The sequence below is a fragment of the Carcharodon carcharias genome, chromosome 11 (assembly GCF_017639515.1).
Source record: "Carcharodon carcharias isolate sCarCar2 chromosome 11, sCarCar2.pri, whole genome shotgun sequence".
Classification (NCBI taxonomy): domain Eukaryota; kingdom Metazoa; phylum Chordata; class Chondrichthyes; order Lamniformes; family Lamnidae; genus Carcharodon; species Carcharodon carcharias.
The window spans coordinates 76117105-76140482 of NC_054477.1; the positions used below are offsets into that span (position 1 = coordinate 76117105).

At 40.7% G+C, this 23378-nt stretch overlaps 1 protein-coding gene across 2 annotated transcripts in view; it reads left to right on the top strand.

Moving 5' to 3' along the window:
- chst10 (carbohydrate sulfotransferase 10) overlaps nucleotides 1–23378 on the top strand; it is a 76432-nt gene that overhangs the window by 14872 nt on the left and 38182 nt on the right. For both annotated transcript variants that reach the window (XM_041198959.1, XM_041198960.1), the window contains exon 2: nucleotides 8626–8758. In XM_041198959.1, the coding sequence (XP_041054893.1) occupies nucleotides 8647–8758 (112 nt within the window). In that variant the 5' untranslated portion in view covers nucleotides 8626–8646. The remainder of the gene's footprint in view (nucleotides 1–8625; nucleotides 8759–23378) is intronic.

The window sequence follows — 23378 nt, forward strand, 5'->3', positions numbered from 1 at the left end:
TTTTATTTTTTTGTTAAAAGTTCCTTAACTGACTCCTGTGACTTTACTCAGCAGCTGCTCTCCATGTATCTACACAAATAAATAAAAGTTGGGATCCATCAAGCTGGGTTCTACTCTGGGATCAAGCTTGTCCAAGGGTAACCTCAGCTGGGATCATCGTAGTACATTTTAAACTTTTAAATAATTTCTGCACCTTTACCTTGGTAAGTTTTAGCAATAAAACTAAATCTTTATTCGTTAACTTAAAGAACCTGATTGGCTTGTTTCTTGCACTGAACCACACACTGTTAAATATACATTAAATTTGCAATATTATCTTCCTTTTAAATTCAAACTCTGTTATAACCAACTCAGGAGTAGGACAAAGAAAGGAGTCATTTTACCCCTGCTAACCTGGTTATAGCAAGTGTTTGGGCGCTTATGTCTGGCATTTGAACCCATAGACAAATGAGTGTAATTGGATGTGGAAATTAATTAATTCCTAGACATAATTTAAAAACACCAGACTCGTGTACTAGAATGAGCCCATACTAACCAAAATGCCCATTTTTGAGACTAGTGTGTTTTAGAACAGAGTGAAATAACCTGAAGTAGATTAAAGGCATTGTCCGTTGACAAATTGAAAAGCGTGGCTAGGTGATTGGATTAAGAATTTCGACTGAAAGCAAGGAAACAAGCAATTCAAAAACTAATGGCCAGCAATCGTGAAATTGAATTGGAAGAGTAGAAAAAGGCGTAGAACCAGAAACAGACAAGCTAGTTTTAGCAAAAATACATTTGGAACAGAAGAGGCTAATGGTAGAATTTTAGGAGAGGGGAAAAAGGAAAGAGAGGGGCAGGAGAGGGGAGAAGGAAAGAGAGGGGCAGGATTGAAGGGAAGAAAAAGAATTTCAATTAAAACAACTTGAACTAAGAGGGGAAACTTTCTCTGAACCCAGGGAAATTACCAATAGGGAGAGACCTGCTCCCAACTTAGAGCCAAGTGCAAAGCTGTTTAAATTTGCCCAAGTAACCCCAAAACTATATGATAGGAATGTAGAGGCAGTTTTCATTTCATTTGTGAAAATTTGCAAAACGTATGAAATGGCCTGTGGAAGGTTGGATGCTGAAATGCAAAGCCAGTTAACAGACAAAGCCCACAGGGTTTATGACATTCTTTCTGAGGAGATCTCCGCAGATTATGAGATGGCCAAAAAGGCTATCCTGTAGGTTTTTGAGTTAGTGCCTGAAGCTTATAGATAGAGATTTGAAACCTCCGAAAACAGCCCGAGCAAATTTACATAGAGCTTGAGAGGGTTGAGCAACTTGCCTTTGACGGCTGGATGCTGGTACTTAAATTAGAGGCCACATACGAAAGTCTCAGAGAGGTAGTTCTTGAAGAATTTGAAAACTCACCCCCTACCTCTGCAGACACATGTGGAGAACCAAAAGGTTTCGAAAGCTATACAAGCAACTGTGATGCCTGATGACTATGGCTTGTCCACAATCCCCCCAAGGGAATCCCTTTTTTCTTCAACCCCACAAGCTGAAGATAACTAGAAGGTAGGAAGGCAAACAGCTAGGGGCAAGAAGGGAAAACTGGGAAAGCAAGGTGGTCCCTTCCTCAGGCCAAAAAAGAAAGTGCTGAGAGTAGAAATGATGCACTGAAGTCTATGTGCTCCCACTACAGTAAGATAGGGCACCTTTATGCTGATTGCTAGAAGTTACAGGAAAAGCCTATACAATTTGTTGGGGTTACACCAGGTCAATGCAGGCCCTGACCAAGAGCACAGCAGACAAAACTATGACTGTGACCAGTAAGTCCTGGTAAAAACATTACTGTGGGTGCGGGTGAGGTGAACAAGATCCCTGAGAGTTATCAAAATTTCTTATCTAAAGGAAAAGTGACTCCATACCCCTCAGGTGAAACAGGCAAACCTGCAGTCATACTTAGGGATACAGGGGCCACCAAACTCTTTTCCTGAGGAAAGACATGACCTTTCCACCAGAGAGTGCATTGAATGCCAAGGTTTTAGTAAATGGCCTCGGTGGTGAGTATATACCCATACTTTGTATCAGGTGCACCTAGAGTGCAACATAATGCCTGAGCCGGTAACCGTGGGGATTGTCCATGGTTTACCTGTAGACAGGGTTGACTTGCTCCTTGGAAATGACTTGGTAGGGGCGAAGGTAGTAGATTCCCCAGTAGTTTCAAAGAAACCACGTGAAGTCAAGGAAATAGAGCAGTTAGAGGAAAAGGTTCCTGGCATTTTCTCAGCCTCTGTAGTGACCCAGTGGATGGCCAAACAAGCCCTGTAATTAAAAGCTAAATTGGCACCACAGATGGATTACTCTGCGGTCTGGTTTTCCAAACCCTTTTTTTTTGAAGATTTGGATGACTCAAAGGAAGTGATAAGCAGGCTTTCCACGGTCCAGGCCCAGCCAGCTAACCAAGAGTTAAAAAACTTAGGACAAACTGCCCAAGCTGAAGCTGAAGCAGAGGGAGTTCCGCAGTGCTATTATTTAAAAAATGGGGTGCTAATGAGAAAGTGGAGACCCTCTCACAGACCTGAGTGTGAAGAGTGGACAGTGGTCTACCAGATAATAGTGTCAGCCAGATACCCTAGGGAGATATTGAGGATAGCCCATGGAATCCTCATGACTGGGCATGTGGATATTTGGAAGACCCAGGCCCGCATAAACCAGCATTTTACAGGCCATGCCTCCACAAGGACATGATGCAGTTCTGTAAAACTGTGGGAACACCCCAACCTGTAATAAAACTAGCACCCCTGATTCCCAAACTAGCTTTTGGAGAGCCATTCAAGAAGATATTGTTAGATTGTGTGGGACCCCTGCTGAAAACAAAAGGGGGCCATCAGTATACCCTCACTATTATGGATGTGGCTACATCTCAGAGGTCATCCTCCGAGAACTATTTCTGCCAAGGTAGTGGTAGAGAAGTCAACCCAGTTCTTTGCCTGATGCAGATTACCAGCTGCGATCCAGTTGGATCAGCGTACTAATTTATGTCCAGAAATTTTCAGAAAGTCATTGAGTAATCTGGGTATGACCTGGCTAAAGTCCTCATTAGCCTACCATCAACAGTCACAAGGGGCTTTTAGAATGATACATCAGATCCTTAAGACAATGATCAGGACATACTATCTTGATTACCCCCATGACTGGGACAAAGTACTGGGGTTTCTTCAGTTTGCCATCTGGGATTCACCCAATGAGTCCACTGGCTTTAGTGCCTTTGAATTAGTCTATGGACATGAGGAAAGAAGTCTTCTGAAACTAATCAAGGAAAAGTTCTTAAAGCAAAGAGACAAATCTTCTATGTTGGATTACGTATCTGTATTCTAGAAGTGGCTCACGAGAGTCTATAACATAGCCAAGGAGCACCTTGAAATTTCACCGGTAGTCATGAAAAAACGAGCAGACAAGTACGTCAAGAACCAAACGTTTCAACCAAGGCTCCGTGTGTTAGTGTTACTACCCTTACAGGGTGAACCGCAGAAAGCCCGGTTCAGTGGCTCATAGAGAAGCAAAATGGATTGATGAATTATTTAATTGATACCCAGACCGCAGAAAAAAGACCAGGCTGTGTGACATCAACATGCTTAAACAGTACCACCGCTGGAAGGAGGATTAAAAAACACAAGTCTGTCAGGCTGTAAGGATAGTGAGTATGAGGCAGAGGTCGGCCTGTCAATTCCCAAATTGAACCCCCTAGTATCTGGTTAACTGACACTGAACTATTAGAGAGATTAGATGCTGTATTATCCTATTTAAATGCAAAGCGGAAAGGAAACCTGACAGGCTGCTTACAGTGTTTAAAGAAGAGTGAGGGACAAACCAGGATGTACAACCCCTAAATCATACATGATTTAGATATAGGAGAGACCTCTCCCATAAAACAGCATCGTTATGGCCTAGGTACCGAGAACCTAGCCCAGGTGAAAGCAGAAACCCAGTTCTTGTTGGAAAACAACCTGATTGGACCCAGTCACACTTGTTGAAATTCCACAGTCATGCTACAGCCTAAGCTCAATGGATTAACCAGACTTTGCATTGACTACAGAAAGGTTAATGCAGTGACCAGGGTGACTCCTACCCAGTTCCTCATCTGGAGGACTCAATTGACAGGGTAGGAAGGGCCCCATTTATAACAAAAGTAGATCTGCTGAAGAGATACTGACAGTTTCCCTTGACACCCGGGGTAAGAAATATTGGCCTCTGTCATCCCAGGCAGCCTTTTCCAATACCAAGTACTGTCTTCCAGAGGTTAATGAACCAGGTAGTGGCCGGGCTGCCTAACTTGTGTGGTGTACTTTTTGACCCACTGTAGTATACAGTGACACTTGGAAGGACGCTTGGAACAGCTGGAAGCCCTTTTCGGAAGATAATAGCTGATTTAGTGGTAAATCTTGCACAGAGCGAGTTTGAAAAAACCTGAGCAACACACCTAGGACATATAGTGGGTCAGGGACAGATGTTGCCAAGAACAGCAAAAGTGCAGGCATTGATGGACTTGCCCACCCCCAAGACTAAATGAGAAAATCATGCAGTTTTTAGTGATATGTGGCTTCTATCGCAAATTTGCCCCAAACTTCAGCATTATAGCTGCCCCAATGATGCACCTGTTGTGGGAAATTGAGGGTAGTGTGGTCAAGGGAGTGCCAAGCAGCTTTTGAAAGGCTGAAAGCTATCTTAATCAGCAAACCAGTGCTGGCCACCCTAAACTTCAATAAGCTCTTCAAGATAGTTATTGATGCTAGTGACATGGGAGTCCTGCTCTAAGAAGGGCATAGAGAGGCCAGTCAGGTACTTCTCCAAAATGTTAAATCTACACCAAAAGAGATACTCCACTGTGGAGAAGAAAACCCTGGGAATATTACTGGCTCTTAAACACTTTGAAGTATATGTTGCCACGGATATGGGCGACCTTAGTATATACTGATCTCAACCACCTAACCTTTGTGAAAAAATTCAAAACCAGAATGCCAGGCTATCTTAGTGGAGTTTTTTATTACAGCCCTATTGCTTAAAGATTGCCCACATTGCAGGGCGAAACAATAAGATAACTGATGCTCTGTCTAGAATTTAACTCTGGTCAGAATTACCTGGCTCCCAAGATTGATAAAGATTTCAGCTGTATTACTTGAACTTTAGGTGTGCATGTGTTTCCTATTTTTTCCATTATTATTTTTGACACCTTGTAATGAAACATGCCTACAAGTCACGTTTTGTTCCCTGAAGTGTTATGAGGATGTATTATATTAAATTTTAATTTATAATGTCATCAGCTGGAAATACATATGCATTGAACTGTTTTGAAAAGAATACTTTTCCTAAGCAAAAGTCACTGGCCTACAGCAGCTACTATGTTGCATTTGTGTAGGACATGAGCTGCTTTTAGGGGGACACAGTCTTTATGGAGCTCTCAGAAAGAGGTCACGTAATCCATTTCTTGGGTGAAAAAGTACTGGATTTTGTATCGTCAGAGAGACTACCATAGGGACAACAGTCTTACCCCATCTCTCTATCTTCTGAAACCTCTCTTATCAAAGCTGAGTTGTTTGTGATTTAAAAAACCCACCCAAAGACCTCATTGCTGCAAACCAAAAGTTCTTAAAGCTGAATTCTGAGTCAACCAGCCACAGACTGCTCCACAGTGGAAAAGGATCCTTCAGCAGTAAACAAGCAATAGGATACTCTGATTTTTTTTTCTGCTTTTACTTGTTTAATCCCTGATACTCTGCAGTTTTCTTTTCATCCTTCGGGTTGGGGTGGTGGGGGGGGCGGTGGTTGGTGGTGTTGGTAGAGATGGTTTCAGATTGTATATGTGTTGTTTTTGTATTAATGGGTAGTTGGACATATTTGTACATTTTAAACTTTTGTTAATTTTTGCATCTTTACCTGAGTTTTAGCAATAAAACTAATTATTGTTAACTTAAGGAACCTGGCTGGCTTATTTCTTGCACCGAGCTATACACAGTTAAATTTGTATTAAATTGGTAATATCACTTCCTTTTTAAATTCAAAACTCTGTTATAACCAATTCAGGAGTAGACAAAGGTAAGATTCAGTTCACCCTTGTTAACCTGGTTGTAAAAATGCACAGAAAGCACAATAAAGATTGGTAACTACACATGGGATTAAGAAACAAAAATACAAGAAACAGACAGACAAAGTGAAGTGAAATTTATTCAAGAAACTATCTCCCACACTAATTTTCTTCCAAGGAAATGAGATTCAATACTTGTAAAATTAATTTTACAGGGCTAAAAAGGTTGTTCAGCTGTATTTATCATGGTGTTAGAAACCCACAAAATTGTGAAGGCACCAGCCTTAACTTTTCAAAGCTGTTTTTAGCATGGAACTAGTGGGCAAGTGCACCAAGATCATGCCATTGCCAAATGACAAATCTATCAGCAAGGATTTCAACAGCACGCCCTGTGGAGGAGCAATGTATCTCTGACACCAACGTCTAAATTTCCATGTTTAAATGTGCAAGTGTTATTCCAGAATTTGTTATCAGATTCTGTCCATTATAATGCTGAGTGCTGATGGTCTGACTGTAATTGACATCGTAAATTCTAGGCCAATGTTACACTTCCTCAGTACTGCATTGAATTGTCAACTAAAATTAATTGACTTGAATTCTCTCCCAGACCACTGACCACATGCTGTTACAGATCTGCTGTTCAGGAGGAGCAAAACAATCTTGTAACATAGGTCTTTTTAAATACTGCTTTTAAATCTTTTACTGTTATTCTCAAACTGACAAAAGATTAAAAAGTGATGGATTGTAAGGATAACTATGTCTATAAAGATCAGCACAGTGACAACATTTGGGAGTAATTACTGGAGGAAATGATTGAAAGACCACTAGGATGTGTGTATTGATCAGCTCTTAGAGTAACTTCTTAATGAGATTCTCCTTACAATTCTTTTGAAATCTTCCATCAGTTTCAGAAAACTCAAAGGATTTGAAAGGAACTATAGAAAAGGAACTATCATATTCTCTTGATGCTGTCAGTGAGCTTTTGCTGATCCTGGGGATCTTTCATCCTTTGCCTTCAGCAATATCTTCCTAATTCCTGCCACTACCATCAATCCTTTTGCACACAATTTACCGTACATCCTCCCTGTGTGTATGTGTATATTATATCTCCACTGTTCTACACAGCAGGTCATTGAGTTCCTTCCTAGAATTAAACTTCCTATGTATCAGTCTAATCCTCACCATTGTGATGGTGAAACCAGATTCACTATGCAATGAGACCTCATTTTAGCAAACTTTCATTTAGGCAAATGTTGTTGCGTATTTTGGTTGTTTCTCCAGTTGAACTGTCAGTAATGTTCAAGGCTTAATAGCTGATCCTTCATTAAGAACCAACTTATTAGTGCTTGTGAGTTTTTCCTTTATACAGAAGATTAATAGTATTCGTTTTAGCCTTACTCTGGAAACTGAGGATTATATAGATAAAGGACACAGGAATTCCCTATGATCTAGTTTAGAGAGCTTTTAACAATATTTCAAATGAGGGGAAAAAAGCTTCTATTTAAATTGAAAACCCCAAGAATCCAGGGAGAACATGGAACTGAATAACAAACTGGTTAATAAGTACAGAAGAGTGTTCATGAAAAGGGTAGTGTTAGACTGTGGAAAAATTTTGAGTGAAGGCTCACAAAGGTTGAATGAAGGTAAAATGAACGTTCAAACCAACAGTATTATGCAATTAGGCAGATACATGACAATTTAAAGTTAATACTGATGAATATAAAGTATTACATGTTGAAAAATTGAGGTACATGGAATTGTATTAGTACAAAGTAACTTGGAAAGGGACCTGGAAATAATGGTAGACAAGTCACTTTCAGTTTTAGACTATGTAAAGAAGCATTAAATAGCATAATATTGTTTTCAAGACCATCTAGCCAAATCATTAGAAAATAATTCTGTAGAAATTATGGTAAAGTTTCATAAGTGTTGATCAAACAATACTGAAGAATACTGTGTTTGATTTAAACCATTATTCAACAAAAAGATCTTGAATTATCACTTTAAAGTATACTAAAAATTGTAACATGAGTCACAATGGAAATTAATGAAATTAGAACAAATATCAGTTATCAGTGATAAATACTTGAAATAATCTACTGAGCAAGTTAGAGGCAAAACATTCTATATTATTCAAAGCACAATAAGGTGCATTTTTGATGAGCACGTTAAATGTTATAGAGCTATGGGCTTCAATAGGTTTGATGGCTTTTTCTTGTTTCATAATGACATAAATCTCTAAATTAATAAATAATCTGGTACATTTAATTAAAGTACAAAATGGGAAAAAATAAACTTGTGTTTATATAGCACCTTTAAGTTAATAAAATGTCCCAAAGCAAGGAAAGCTCAATGGTAATGGGGGGAAAATCAGTTTTAAATTGTTACATATTATGAATAATGTTTCTTTCACTCCAGAAATCATTTTGAATTGATTAAGTTGAAAAACTGATGGACACAATGCTGTAAATGTAAGCTTAGTGTCTTTTATGCTTGTTTTTCCTTCTGAGTCTGCAGATTGGGGATATAGATAATGCTGTAATTACTCTTTAAATATTCTATTTCTTTTGCAGAACACATGCGGGCGATGGCTTATGTCTGAAAACATGCGGCACCGATGCTTGCTGCTGGCTGTGTGTGGATGGGCAGTTTTCATGTTGCTGTTTGTCAGTAAATTTATTACCTTAACTCTCAGAGATAAAGAAGGTAAGTCAGGCAAGAATGATTATCAATTTTTGCTTTCAGAATAATCAGCCTTTGGGATTTATCATTTGTGGTCTTAGTTTGTTAATTGTAGCAATTGTACTATTATGAAAAACAAAAACAGAATTACCTGGAAAAACTCAGCAGGTCTGGCAGCATCGGCGGAGAAGAAAAGAGTTGAGGTTTCAAGTCCTCATGACCCTTCAACAGAACTACCTAGTTCTGTTGAAGGGTCATGAGTACTCAAAACGTCAACTCTTTTCTTCTCCGCCGATGCTGCCAGACCTGCTGAGTTTTTCCAGGTAATTCTGTTTTTGTTTTGGATTTCCAGCATCCGCAGTTTTTTGTTTTTATTTTTAGTACTATTATGAAATGTGTTTTACCACCTTGCTGACCTCATTAGAGAGCCTCCTCCAAAGACTATTCCACAGTTGTTCAGGCAGACAGGGTAGTACCCTATACTAGGCCTCTGTTTACGAATTATACATGAGTAGCTCAAGTGCAATACTATTGAAAGAGCTTATCTCAAAAGAGTTTGGAATAGTATTTCAAATAGTGGCTCAAACAAATAACCCTGAAACGTGTTAACCACTATTCCTTCATTCTCATCTTTGCTTTACTGGCCCTTTCAGCTTTTTTACAAACCAAGGATCTAATTGCTGCTTCAGAGTTCACCCCGACTTGTATCTTAACTTCAGGAACATACTTATCTACATTTCAGGCGTACGCCAGAAACGCATATTGGGAAATTGCACATCCCCAGCTGCTGATTTTGCATTAATTTTAAGAAGCGAAATGTTTATCCTTAATTTCTTTAAAGGAGGAAATTGAGGATAACAATTACCTGACAACAGGCAAAGCACTAGGGAGAGGAGTTTCTCAAAGTGGAAGAAGGGTTTTGATGGTCATGAACGTGGTGGATTATTGCAGTCTTTTGGCCTAAAAGTTGCTAAGCACTGTTTGGATCCTATTCTCCATTGGCTCCTACGCAACAAGACTGCTGGACCATGCTCTCCCCCAGTACTGGTAAAACCTAACAGTATCCGATACCCTGTACTGCCAAACTATTCCACCAATGCCTGAAACTTGCTGCTGCTAGACCATAAAACCTTTCCAGACTCTTTCCCCTCACCCTGCCTTCCTCCTATTCCAATCCCAGAACACCCCTCAATCTCTTTGCTACCAGATTCCAGAACCCCTGGACCTTGAAACTACCTAACCCAACATTTTCTATCCTCAGCACCTGTTCCCCAGTGATCTCTTTTTCTGGAAACTACTTCAGTGTTGCTGGAATTCCAGCACTTGTCTCCTGATGCTCCCTGACCTATGTCCTCTCTCAAAGTACTGCTAGACAGTGAAGTCTCATTCCAGTACTGCAAACCCCATGCCTCTTTCACAGGTCACTTAGTTATACGTCAATATTCCTGGAATATTAATTGGTGAAACGCCCCTATTATTAAAGCTTCCAACCTTGAACAACACCACAACAGATCTACTAGTAATGTCTTCGGAAATTTACGTGCACACTTCAAGTTCATCACCTTTCAGACATAACACATTTTACTGTCACACTTCAAAGATAGCTATGGCATAACAAAAGTAAGAAATTTTAATATACAGGAACAAAATGTACCAAAGCCAGAGTGTTTAGAGGCTCTTACTTGACCTTTGTCACAGCATAAACATAGTTGTAATTGGCAGTGTAAAGAAAGTCAACTGTTGTAATAACTTATATCATTAAACTTGGTGATTTTCATGATACCACAGCAATATAATGTTCTCATCTTTGTAAAACAGCACACCCAGAATTTCTGTAAGCTTTGCCACACTATAAAAATGGTATGATGATCTGCACCTTTTAAACATTGTGTCAGTAAACTTTCCCTTTTAAACTTTCTGTCAGTATAGAGATGGTGCACAGGGTTGAGCTATGTTAGGGAGTTTTGAAGGTTGAGAATGAATATTGGTGAAGGGTTTGGCTTTTGCTGATGCACCTAAACATACTTTGTTGTGTGAGAATTTGTCCTTATTTAACTGCAAAAAGCAAGACTGAACCTTTATTAAGATTGCTTATGGTGAAGCCCTTCTTGTGCAAAGTTTGAGATCCACTTGTGGCTTATACATGTGAGAGCTCTGTGTTGCATCAGATTGAGGAGAACGATGATGCACCAAGCTGTATTTTTGGTTGTGCACAAGCTTTCTTCCAGGTCACTGGAGTTAATGTAACTCTAAAGTACTACTTCATTCCTTTGTTCTCTTGCTGAGCTGTATGAAAGGCAAATTAAATGGGAGTTTTTAATCTTAATACTCAGTTATGGGTTCTGCTACAAGGCTGTATTCTAAACTGAACCGGCTGCTTAGTAACAGCACCTGAGACTTAATGAGGCCCATTGCTTTGGGAAGTTATAGGTATCCAAAATAAATTCATCTATACAACTGGAGCAGAATGAAAGAAGATCTGTAAGAAATTCTCATGCTGAGATACAAGAGGATATACTCAAATTGATGAGGTTAGCGTAACAACCCACATAAGCTTCATGGATTCTGCATCTTCATATCATAAGATGCTAGTAAGGTTGTGACCAGTGTGCCATACTTCCAAGTTATACCTTCTGGTCTTGCCTGCAAATGCAAACATTTTAGCAAATCATCTATGCAGCTACAAATGTGGTAATCAATAATGAGGTTGATTATGCACCAGTTATGCTTAAGTCTCTGTTGTGGTTTAAGGGAGGGAAGATGAGTGGATTAAGGAAGCAAAAGGGCTGGGAAGCAACAATTACTTTGCTGGTAGAAAGGGAGTCAGGGCTAGGCAGGCGGAAGTCTGAACTCATGCTGGAACTTTGTTAGCTAGTTTCCTCTGACAAACCCCACAGCGCACACTTGCAGAGGGAGGGATGGGCTGATGCCAATGCAAACAGGCTACCAGTGTTTCCCAGAAGGCAAATGCAACCAAAAACATCCATGTGAAAGGTGAGATAGCTACTGCTGTCCACTGCCCAGCTTTACCAGCTTTGATCCATGTTTGTCCCCACTCTGAAATGTTCAACTACTGTATAAAGATGGACAGCTCTAGTGTGATTGTACTCCCCTGCAAATGTTGTCTTGAATATTTGTCATTCTAATATCAAACGGAAAATGTTAACTTTTTTTCCTGAAAAAGAAATTGAATTCTTAATTACTAAATCAATGTTTTGTTTAAAGGTTTGTTAGCTTTTCTGTAATCTGTAATAATTGGCTTCTTGAAATAAAATACATGTGAACATATGATTTGGAGGAGTAGGCCATTTGGCCCCTCAAAACTCCTTCGCCATTCTATAAGATCATGGCTGATCTGATTGTGGCCTCAACTCCACATTCCGCCTATGCCCAATAACCTTTGATTATAAAATGCTTTTTATTTGAAAAATTAGTATGACACTGTGCATTTCCTATTTGTTGTGCTGCATTTTGCATGTCAGACTTGATGACTTCAATGTGCCAATTTTTAATTGCTTAACTTTTATGCTCAAGAAATCACAATTCCGTAGGTACAAAATCAAAAAACTACAAATAATGCAAATCAGAACCTGAACTACTTGAATTGCTCCAGAAAAAAAGCCATTTTTCTTCTAATTGAACTTTCCAATGTAAAATTAAGGTTTACAATATAAAAAAGAAAGATCCACATTTCAAAGTAACATGATTAAAGGCATGTATTAACTTTCATTAAAGCTTCCCACCTCGGCCTCTGTTATTTTTCCTACTTCTAACACTCAGAGGTTGTAAACTTCTGGATGCCCCAACTTGAAATGCCCAGTCTTTCCCAGCATGTATGACAATATTTTTTAACACATCATTTTAAGCTTTCTGGATTCCTTTTTTTTACCAAATGATTTGAAAACCTGCTTCTGAATTAATTTTAAGGTTTAACTTCGATGAGGTTTGCATTGCTGCTACATGTGTTCCACTTATTGTGTTGCCTCCCTACTGGCAGAATAAAGAACATCATTGAGAGGGTATAGAGCACTTTGAGGAGGGTAGTAGGCGAAGGGGGAATAGCCAGACTTCGTGGTCTTGAAAGGAACTATTGACAGAGGAAGGAAAAAGACTGAGGTCCTGCAGTCAGAGCTTCAGGAGGTAAGGAGGACTTTAAAAAGCAGGCCCTCAAAAGTTAGAAATCTCTAGATTATTCCCAGTGTCATATGCTAGATGACTCCTAAGCGATCAGTTCCTAAGGGAGCTCCTTACTGTGCACCTCTTTCCTTTGCCATCCAGTGCCATATTTTGACTTATCTCCCCCAAATTCCTCTTTTCCACTGTTCAAGTTTTCTGGCTCTAAGTGAATGCTTTTTGACCCTAATTTAGTTTAAGCTGCTGCTGCCCATCCCCCAATCATGCCTACTCTGGGCTTTTCTCAGTGAGGGCACTGGATCTTTTAAATTTGGCTTCCAGATTCTTAGACATCTCTGAAGATCAACACTGCACTTCTATACTGGACTACACCACAAGACTTGGCTTCTGTGTTTCTTCTCTGCTGCTCTGTTACTTATATTTAATTTAATCAGCTTGCAGCTCTTCCTCCTCCTGCTGATGTTACTCTGCTTGTTTGTCCCTACAACCACACCAACCCCCTCCACTTCTCTCTCTCTCTCCCCCCACCCAAACCCCCCCCCCCCAACACACCTTAAACCAGCTTATATTTCACCCCTTTCTTGGACTCACTCAAGTTCTGTCCAAGGGTCATGAGGACTCGAAACGTCAACTCTTTTCTTCTCAGCCGATGCTGCCACACCTGCTGAGTTTTTCCAGGTAATTCTGTTTTTGTTGCTGATGTTACTTGCTGAGCCTGTGGCTACTTTATTGGTTTCCCAACTTCAGCTACAGTCTGGTTCATGTATAGAGATTCATACTCCTGGGTCCAAGTATATTTCTCTGCAGCTCCTGGATGTTATGGTGACCTTCCACTTGGCCACTATTTTTCTGCACCACAACCAACTCTGCACACACCTGATCCTTCATTCCTTTGGAAAGGTCTCCATCACTGTGTCTTCTGATCCTGTACCCTTAGCTTCTGGACTTCACTCCCACCACATCTGTCCCTCAACTTGGACAATAGTTCATAGATGACCCATGCCAACTTCACTCTTCCTACGTGAACTTAATCCCACCGTGGGATCCTTGACTTTAATTCTGGACTCCCTCCAATTATCTCATCTTTCTTCATCGTTTACTCATAATTACTTTATAACCAGGCTGTGTAACTTGTGTTTTCCCTATGTCTGTTTGCATGCATATTTGGCTGCAACTCCAGACCCAAACCCATCGCTTCTATTTCTATCTTTTCCTCCATCCTTTCTCGTTACCTCTTGTATCATCAATTTTCCCTCACTTAGGTACTCAGTCCTCTGAAATCCCAGTCCAACCCTTCAGCATTCCTCAACCTTTCTACTTTCCTACTACTGTCCCAGGCTTGACTCCTTCTTAGATAAGCTTACCGAGCCTCTCTTTGCACCATCTGAAGGGCCCATAGAGGCCACCCTTTGCTGCCTCATTACGAGCAGCAATCCCAACCTGCCATCCAATGCACCAGCTGAGGCATAATCTTGCCAATCTCCTTCCTGTCCTACTCACCTCTCCCAGTGCTTACTCTTCAGAATATATGTTCACTTGTAAATAAAGCCCTTGTCATTCATGAGCTCAGTGGAAGATTGCATCAACTTCATGGCTTTGATGCAGTTTTGAGTAAAGTCTTAACCAACCTGGGTCACCACTACATAGAAAGTGAGATCATGTGCCCTCTGGGTAATAGTGACCATAACTCTATCTTCTGGCTTCCTGATTGCCAGTGCTTCACCATCCCAATTGTTGTGATCCCGCTAAGAAGTGTTAGTGTTTAAAGAGAAATTCGAACACCTAGTGATTAATTAAAATAAATTATGTCACAAGATTTCATGTTTTAAACAAAAACTTTATTGTATATATAAAAGTTAAAGAAAGCAAACACTTTATAGTTTACAATTACATGTGCTATGAATCCAATTTTACTTTTACTTCCCCCCCACCCCCCCCCCCCCACCAAGAGTTCTATTATCTATTGAAATCTTGAAGGTTCAACCACTTTTCCTGAGACCAACCCAAAGGTGTGCCACAGCCCTCTGGAATTCACTTTGATTTCTCCTTATTGTTCCAGCTATTCTTTGAAGTATAGAATTTCATGGGAATCTTTCCGTTAGCTTTTGGCCAATTGACTGTCCAATTTTCTTTTAAGACCTCAGGACTATGGATGACTCAGCTCCTTACCCTGGCTTTGGACGTACACAGCTTCTTTACAGCCCTTTCCAAGCTAACTGCTCAGGCTGACTGCTTTCTGCCACAAGGCTAACTGACTTTCACTGTGAGAGTCAATGTAGATTTATTCCTCTAACTTCAAGCTAAGCAAATCTTCCAGCTTCTTTTCTCCTCATCAACTCCAAGTGAGCTGCAACCTACACGAAACCAAATCTGAAACTGCCTTCTATGAGATACACCCTGATAAACTAAACAGAAGAACCTTCTAATCCCCAGCACCCATCTCCATGGCAACATGGCATGTTTAGGGATATTCCAAAAAGAAGTGCAAACAAATCATCTTTCACCTTTAAAAAAAACCCTTTGATTCTGTGACCCATATGAATAATTTATAACACTAATGGAATTTATGACCCTCTTTCCCAGAGTTGCTGGTCCCAATGAGGAACTCCCTTGTTCATCTGCTTCTAGCTTCTTTCATCTGGGAACTACATAAATAATTAAATCTCTTATGTAGACCACCTGGCTCTATTAAACTCTATTACAAATAGACTTCTTGGACTCGAACTCAAGTTCTGTCGAAGGGTCATGAGGACTCGAAACGTCAACTCTTTTCTTCTCCGCCGATGCTGCCAGACCTGCTGAGTTTTTCCAGGTAATTCTGTTTTTGTTTTGTAGTTAACCCAGGATTGATTGTTTGATTTGATTGCACTTTAGGGTTGATTTCTAGCTTCTTAATCAGGTTTTTCCAATTATCTACTTTAAAAAAAATTCCAATTCCTAAAACTAAAAGTTATATTCTAAAGCAAATTAATTATGAAACTAAATATTTGCAGCACAATGAATCAATGAAGTATATGGTGAGGTTGATTAGGGACTCTTATTTTTGAGCTCTTGGTCATTGGATATCTTCCAACTCTTGGCCCGAGGTACTCCATTCCTCTACTGCTTCTACTAAATATGACACATTTTACACCTCCTTTACTGTTGGCGTTGAATTTATACTTTCCTTGTAGGAGTATTCGAATTCATCAAAATGACAAAGTTTAAATTACCCCTTGAGTGCAATCTTTTATCTGCTTTTCATAGTGGGGACTCCAGGAGTGGAAGGAGTACTGTAACAAGGTCCAATGTGCTATAGCAAATGCAAAAGCACACTTCCAACGAGACCAGGTAATGCAGTTGAAGAAGGTTAATCCATCATCGTTCCAGCCACACTCCATCGCCACATCATTAATAGATGGTTTGCAGACTGGTGATAAGTTGTCTCTGGACCTTTCCCAATTACCGACATTTCTACCAGTGAGAGAGCCTCCTATGATCCAACTGTGGAATGTCTTCTGAATGCTCTTGAGAGTTAAATCTTGGAAGTCAGCTGGTCCAGACTGAGTTCTGGCCAAGATTATCTGATTTTTCATCTATGAGTTTTGTATTCCATTATGCAATGCCTTGAATGCTTCCTTTGCCTAGGGAGTAGTTCCAAGTCAGCAGAAGCAAGCAATTGTTGTTCCAGTGCCAAACCAACAACCAGCAACAATGGTCAAGCTATGCCCATTGCCTTGACAGATCACTTCTCTAAGATTGTGGTGCAGTTCATGACTAAGTGGTTACTATCAGACATTAATCCTTTACTTGACTGTCATCAGTTTGGTAGCAAGGCTGGAAGATTGACAACACACTGTCTGGTCGATGTTGTGAACTTCTTTTGTAAAAATGCCAACAAGCTTGGAGCAACCTCAACCACTATTAAAACAGATTTTTCAAAGGTGTTTGACAGGGTTGATCGTACAGTTGTGGTTATGAAGTTGATTATGTTAAATGTATGTGAGATTCTTTCCAACGGATTGCTGACTTCTTCACTGACCACACTCAGTGTGTCAGATACCATGACTATCTGACCAAAAGTGTTCAATTAACAGCAGGTGTGCCTCAGGGCACTCAGCAAGGACCAATTCTTTTGCTAATTCTCATTATTGATGCTCTCTTTTTCTGGCCTCAAATACTGGAAATACACGGACGACATGACGGTCGCGGAGTCTAGGCTGCAGTGTGCGGTCAGTGAGGTTCAGCAAATTCTCATGCCCTCAATGAATGGCTTAGGGAAAACAATATGCAGTTAAATGCTACTAAATGTAACCCCATCCACATAGACTTTGGTAGATATGAGCATGTGCCTTTTCACGTAAATTAAGGCAACTATGCCTTGACAAAGGTGAAAGCCTTGGAAATCCTGGGTATACACACGCAAGCTGACTTGAAGCGGGACAGCCTAGTGGACAGTATGCTAAAAAAAAACATGTTCATCCTCAGATCCAATGACCTGTTTGATGATCTGCATTGGCTACATCCATCCCTGTATTGAATGCACTATGCCTGTGTGGCACCTGGCCTCTAGCATGAGCAAACTACCCAGATCATAAAGTACAGACCCGTGTGCTGAGATTGATCTTAGTCCCTCAGCACCTGTCATACAACAATGCCCTTCATGTCACAAAGCTTGAAACTCTACAAACAGGAAGAGTTAGTATTTGTATTAAGTTCGGAAAATCCCTTTTGCAATCTATCCAATTTCAGAATTGATTACCCCCACCACACTCAGACCAACAAGGCAACTCAAAAGTTCAACTAAATTCAACTCCAAGATGCAGGATGGAAGTGTTCCTACCTCAGTGGTTGACAGGGCCCTCAAACGTGTCCAGCCCATCTCCCACGCATCCGCCCTCACAGCTTCCTCTCCCTCCCAGAACCATGATAGGGTCCCCCTTGTCCTCACTTATCACCCCACCAGCCTCCGCATTAAAAGGATCATCCTCCGCCATTTCCACCAACTCCAGCATGATGCCACCACCAAACACATCTTCCCTTCACCCCCCGGTGCCATTCTGCAGGGACCGTTCCCTCTGGGACACCCTGGTCCACTCCTCCAACACCCCCTACACCTCAATACCCTCCCACGACACCTTCCCATGCAACCGCAGAAGGCGCAACACCTGCCTCTTTACTTCCTCTCTCCTCACCATCCAAGGGCCCAAACACTCCTTTCAAGTGAAGCAGCATTTCACTTGCACTTCCCTCAATTTAGTCCACTGCATTCGCTACTCCCAATGCGGTTTCCGCTACATTGGAGAGACCAAACGCAGACTGGGTGACCGCTTTGCGGAACATCTTCGGTCTGTCCGTAAGCATGATCCAGACCTCCTGTCGCTTGCCATTTCAACACTCCACCCATGCCCACATGTCTGTCCTTGGCCTGCTGCAATGTTCCAGTGAAGCTCAACGTAAATTGGAGGAACAGCACCTCATCTTCGGACAAGGCACTTTACAGCCTTCTGGACTGAATATTGGGTTCAACAACTTTAGATCATGAACTCTCTCCTCCATCCCCACCCCCTTTCCGATCCCTCTTTTTTCCAATAATTTATATAGATTTTTCTTTTCCCACCTATTTCCATTATTTTTAAATGTATTTCCATCCATTGTTTTATCTCTACCTTTTAGCCTATTTCAATCCCTTCCCCCCACCCCAGCCCCACTAGGGCTATCTGTACCTTGCTCGTCCTGCTTTCTACCCTTAATGTCACCTATTAGCACATTTCTTAGCTAATATCACCACCTTCAACACCTCTTTGTCCTTTTGTCTACGACATCTTTTGGCAATCTCCACCTATCACTGGCCCTCTATCCAGCTGTACTTGTCCCAACACCCCCCCCCAAACCAGCTTATATTTTACCTCTTTTATTTTTCGTTAGTTCTGTTGAAGAGTCACGTGGACTCGAAATTTTAACTATATTCCTCTCCGCAGATGCTGTCAAACCTGCTGAGTTTTTCCAGGTATTTTTATTTGTATTTCTGTTTTTATTCTGGATTTCCAGCATCCGCTTTTTTGTTATGGAAGCGTTCCTATGTAGCCCTATTCCTTACATAGTCTAAGTCCTCAGTGAAGTACTTAAATGATGAAATGTATATGTATTTCAGTGCTGTAATGTAGGAATGGTGTATTGATTTGTAATTTTAATATAATTTAAATTTAGTTTTACCTTTTTAATCTCCTGTTCAACACTTCCCTGTTACCTGCCAAATTTGTTTGTCTATTTTTGTTACTACATATTTGTTACATGTTTACGTTTCTTTTTACCTAATTACTTATCCTTTGTATGAATTTTTCGATGCAAGTTACATTGCGTTCGGGCTGTGAATGTGTTTCTTGAATAAAATATCATTCATACAATTCCTTTATTAAACCTGGCTATGGGATGATAACACCCTCCCCCTAAATGAATTTTCCCCTCCTAACTGTGCCATCGACCATTTATCCTGCTGAGGCTGTCACGGTGGAATGTGGCTCTGATCGCCAAATCACCCCTTGGTCTGTCCCCTTACTCCTCTGGCATTTTCTCCTCCTTTGAGCAAATTACCTTGTTCTGCCACTCACAGCTCATATTTAAATTCTCATTCTTTACAGCCCAGTACCATAAAAATGTTCTCACCGGGACATCTTCACTGCTTTCTTTGCTCAGTCTGTGCCAGCAAGTGACTTCTCATCCTCTGTTATTTCAAACTCATTTTCAATCCTTCATGTCCTTATCATGTGAATCATAGCTAAGGTCATCTCTGATCACTTCACTGTATCTCTCCACCCACATCCCCCTTCCCAATCCACACCCTACCTCATCTATGTTTGTCCCTTGGGAAAAAAATTCTCCCAACATACAACTGCATTTTCAAAATCTCAGCTGTCTACCCTTTGGCCCTCCAGTATCAGCAGAAATATTGGGGTGAATGATTTGCTTAACCACACCCTCACTTTCACCTTTGATGCCCTAATTCCCATTAAAACCATTACTCTTCTCACCCTGCGTGTCCCTGGCATGGCCCTCCTCCTCTCCCCTCCCTCAAGTTCAAGGGACGTGGATTTCAACAGATATATTGGACAACTGAGTTACGTCCAGATCTGGCTGGACCATATAAAGTATCATCAGGTTCTTATCATTTGCAATAGCTTCTCTTTCCACTCAAGGCTTTGTCCTTGACCTTTTTCTGTTTTTCATCTATATGCTGCCCTCAGTGACATCATCTGAAACCATAGCATCAGCTCTACCATCATCACTCTCAACCATTTCACTGTCTCGTGGTGTCATATTTGACCCTGAGATGAGCCTCCGATCACATATCCATGCCATCACTAAGATGACCTATTTCCACCACCATAATATTGCCCGACTTTGCCCCTGCCTCAGCTCATCTGTTAAAATTCTCATCCACATCAAATAGTGGGAAGGAATTAGAGGAGCAAATTTACAGGCAAATTACAGAAAGATTAAGAAAATAGAGTAGAATAATGGGGCACTTCAATTATTTCTATAGAATTGGATGATAACATTCATAGAATCACAGAATATAACAGTTCAAAAGGAGAGCATTTGGCCTATTCAGCCTGCTCTTTCAAATAGCAGAACATTTCATCCCACTACCACGCTCTTTCCTCACATCTCAGCAATATTTTTTCTGCAAGTATTTATTGAATTCCCTTTTGAAAACTACTATTGAACCTGCAATGCATTTCAAATCCTAACCACTCGTTGCACAAAATGTGTTTTCTCTCATGTAACCTCCAGTTCCTTTGACGGTTACCTTAAATTGTGCCCTTTGGTTATCGGCCCTTCTACCTATTTATTGTATCTAAACCCTTCATGATTTTAAACCCAGTACAAACCACCTTTTAACCTTCTCTGCTCTAAGTAGAATAACCCCAGCTTCTCCAGTCTATCTATATAACTGTAATCCCATATCTCTAGGACCATTCTAGTAAATCTCTTCCATACCCTTTACAAAACCATTACATTCTTCCTGAAGTTTGGTGCCCAGAATTGGACACACTATTCCAGCTAGGGTCAAAAAAGTGTTTTATATAGGTTTAGCATAACAGTCCTGGCATTCGTACTCTATACTTCTATTTAAAAAGCCTAGGATCCCATATTGCTTTATTATCTGTTTTGTTATCCTGTCTTGCCACCTTCAGATAAATACAGTCACCATCATCTTGCACCCACTTTAAAATTATACCATTTAGCATGAGGAAGGTGCCGTGTAGTGGTGTTATCACTGGACTGGTAATGCAGAGACCCAGGGTAATGACCTGGGGACCCAGGTTCGAATCAGTTGCCATTTGAATTTGCCATTTGCATTTTTGAATTCAATAATAATTCGATAATTCAACTATTGTCAATTGTCATAAAAATCATCTGGTTCACTAATGTCCTTTAGGGAAGGAAATCTGCCGTCCTCACCTGGTCTGCCTACATGTGGTTGACTCTTAAATGCCCTCTGAAATGGCCTAGCAAGTCACTCAGTTGTATTAAACCACTAAAAAGTTAATAAAAAGGAATGAAATCGGACCACCCAGCATCAACCTAGGCACCGGAATTAACGACAAAACCAGCCTTGTCGACCCTGCAAAGTCCTCCTTATTAACATCTGGGTGCTTGTGCCAAAATTGGGACAGATGTCTCACAGACTAGTCAAGCAACAGCCTGACATAGTCATACTCATGGAATTATACCTTGCAGATCATGTCCTGGATGCCACTATCACCATCCTGGGGTATGCAGAGGTGGTGTCACAGTGGCATAGAGTCAGGAACGAGTTGCCCTGGGAGTCCTTGACATTGACTCCAGACCCCATGAAGTCTGATGGCATCAGCTCAAACATGGGCAAGGAAACCTCCTGCTGATTACCACGTACACCCCCCCCCCCCACACACACACACACACACACACACACACACACACACACACACACAAACACACACACACACACACACCTCCCACGCCCCCTCAGCTTATGAATCAGTACTCCTCCATGATGAACACCACTTGGAGGAAGCACTGAGGGTGGCAAGGGCACAGAATGTATTCTGGATGGAGAACTTCAATGTCTATCACCAAGAGTGGCTCGGAAGCACCACCATAGACTGAGCAGGCTGAGTCCTAACAAACATAGCTGCTAGACTGGGTCAGCAGCAGGTGGTAAGGGAACCAACGAGAGGGAAAAACATACTTGACCTCATCATCACCAACCTGCAGCAATATTGTACTCGACCACAATGTGTAACCTCATGGCCCGGCATATCCCCCGCTCTACCATTACCACCAAGCCAGGGAATCAACCCAAGTTCGATGAGGAGTGCAGGATGGCATGCCAGGAGCAGCACCAGGCATACCTAAAAATGAGGTGTTGACCTGGTGAAGCTAAACAGTGGTGACACCACTGTTTTGCAATTTGTATTTTATTTCGAGATGCGTGCCTTGAATTCAGGAGTGATAAGACCACCACAACTTGAGGTTTTTAGAAAACTAAATTAAACATTTATTAATGAAAGAGAAGATTTCAAGCACATACATAAGTCTACAAATTATTACTATAATACCTCCAAAAACCCCTGATTAATCTGACTCCAAGTTACACCTCCGTTAAGGCAACAGTAAAAACAGATAGATTTAACCAGACCCAGGCAAAGCCATGCAATACACTGGACAGTCGAATTCAAAGTGAGTTTTCTCAGCTTCAGTTCCTGCAGACAGCAACCTGATGCATAGAGTCTGGAGGCTTTTTGCATTTGTATTAGATCTTAGAATGCCTTCTCCTTTGACACACAGCCTCATCTCCTTTATACATGTTTCTCCCTTTTTAATGCAAATCCCATTGTTCCAATATGCCTTTGCAACTTTACTTTTCTCATAATATAAATCTTTCACAGTACTAATTTTATCAGTAACCTTTGGGAAAAATAAACACACTGCTTGGCCTAGCTGCTTCTGGCAAGATGTAACAACTTACCATCTCTTTGAAATTCAAACTAACCTAATTTAGCCATGTTTACATATTTTGCATTTCAAACATAGCTTCCTTTTTGATAAGTCAGAGCCTCCAGACCACTGTCTCCAGTTCAATTAAATTCCTCCCCCACACACTTACATGGAGAAACTATCCAAAACCCTATTATTAACCTAATTTTATAATAAATCACAATATTATGGAAATTATTATATTTTCATGACAGAATGGTGGAATGAGGGACATGCTAGACATGTAGAATACAATTCTGCTGCTACTGATGGCCAACAGTGTCTCTTAAACGGCTAATTTTAAGCTGCTAGACCTGATCCAAATCTACCATATTTAGCAAAGCGGTAGTGCCACACAACACAATAGAGAGTATCTCCATTGTGAAGAGGGAATTTCATCTCTTTAAAAAAAAGCTCTAAAAAAAAGAGTTGGTCACTCCTACCAATAGTGTCATGGATAGATGTACCTGCAACAGGTAGATTGGTGAAATTGAGAGCAAAAAACTCT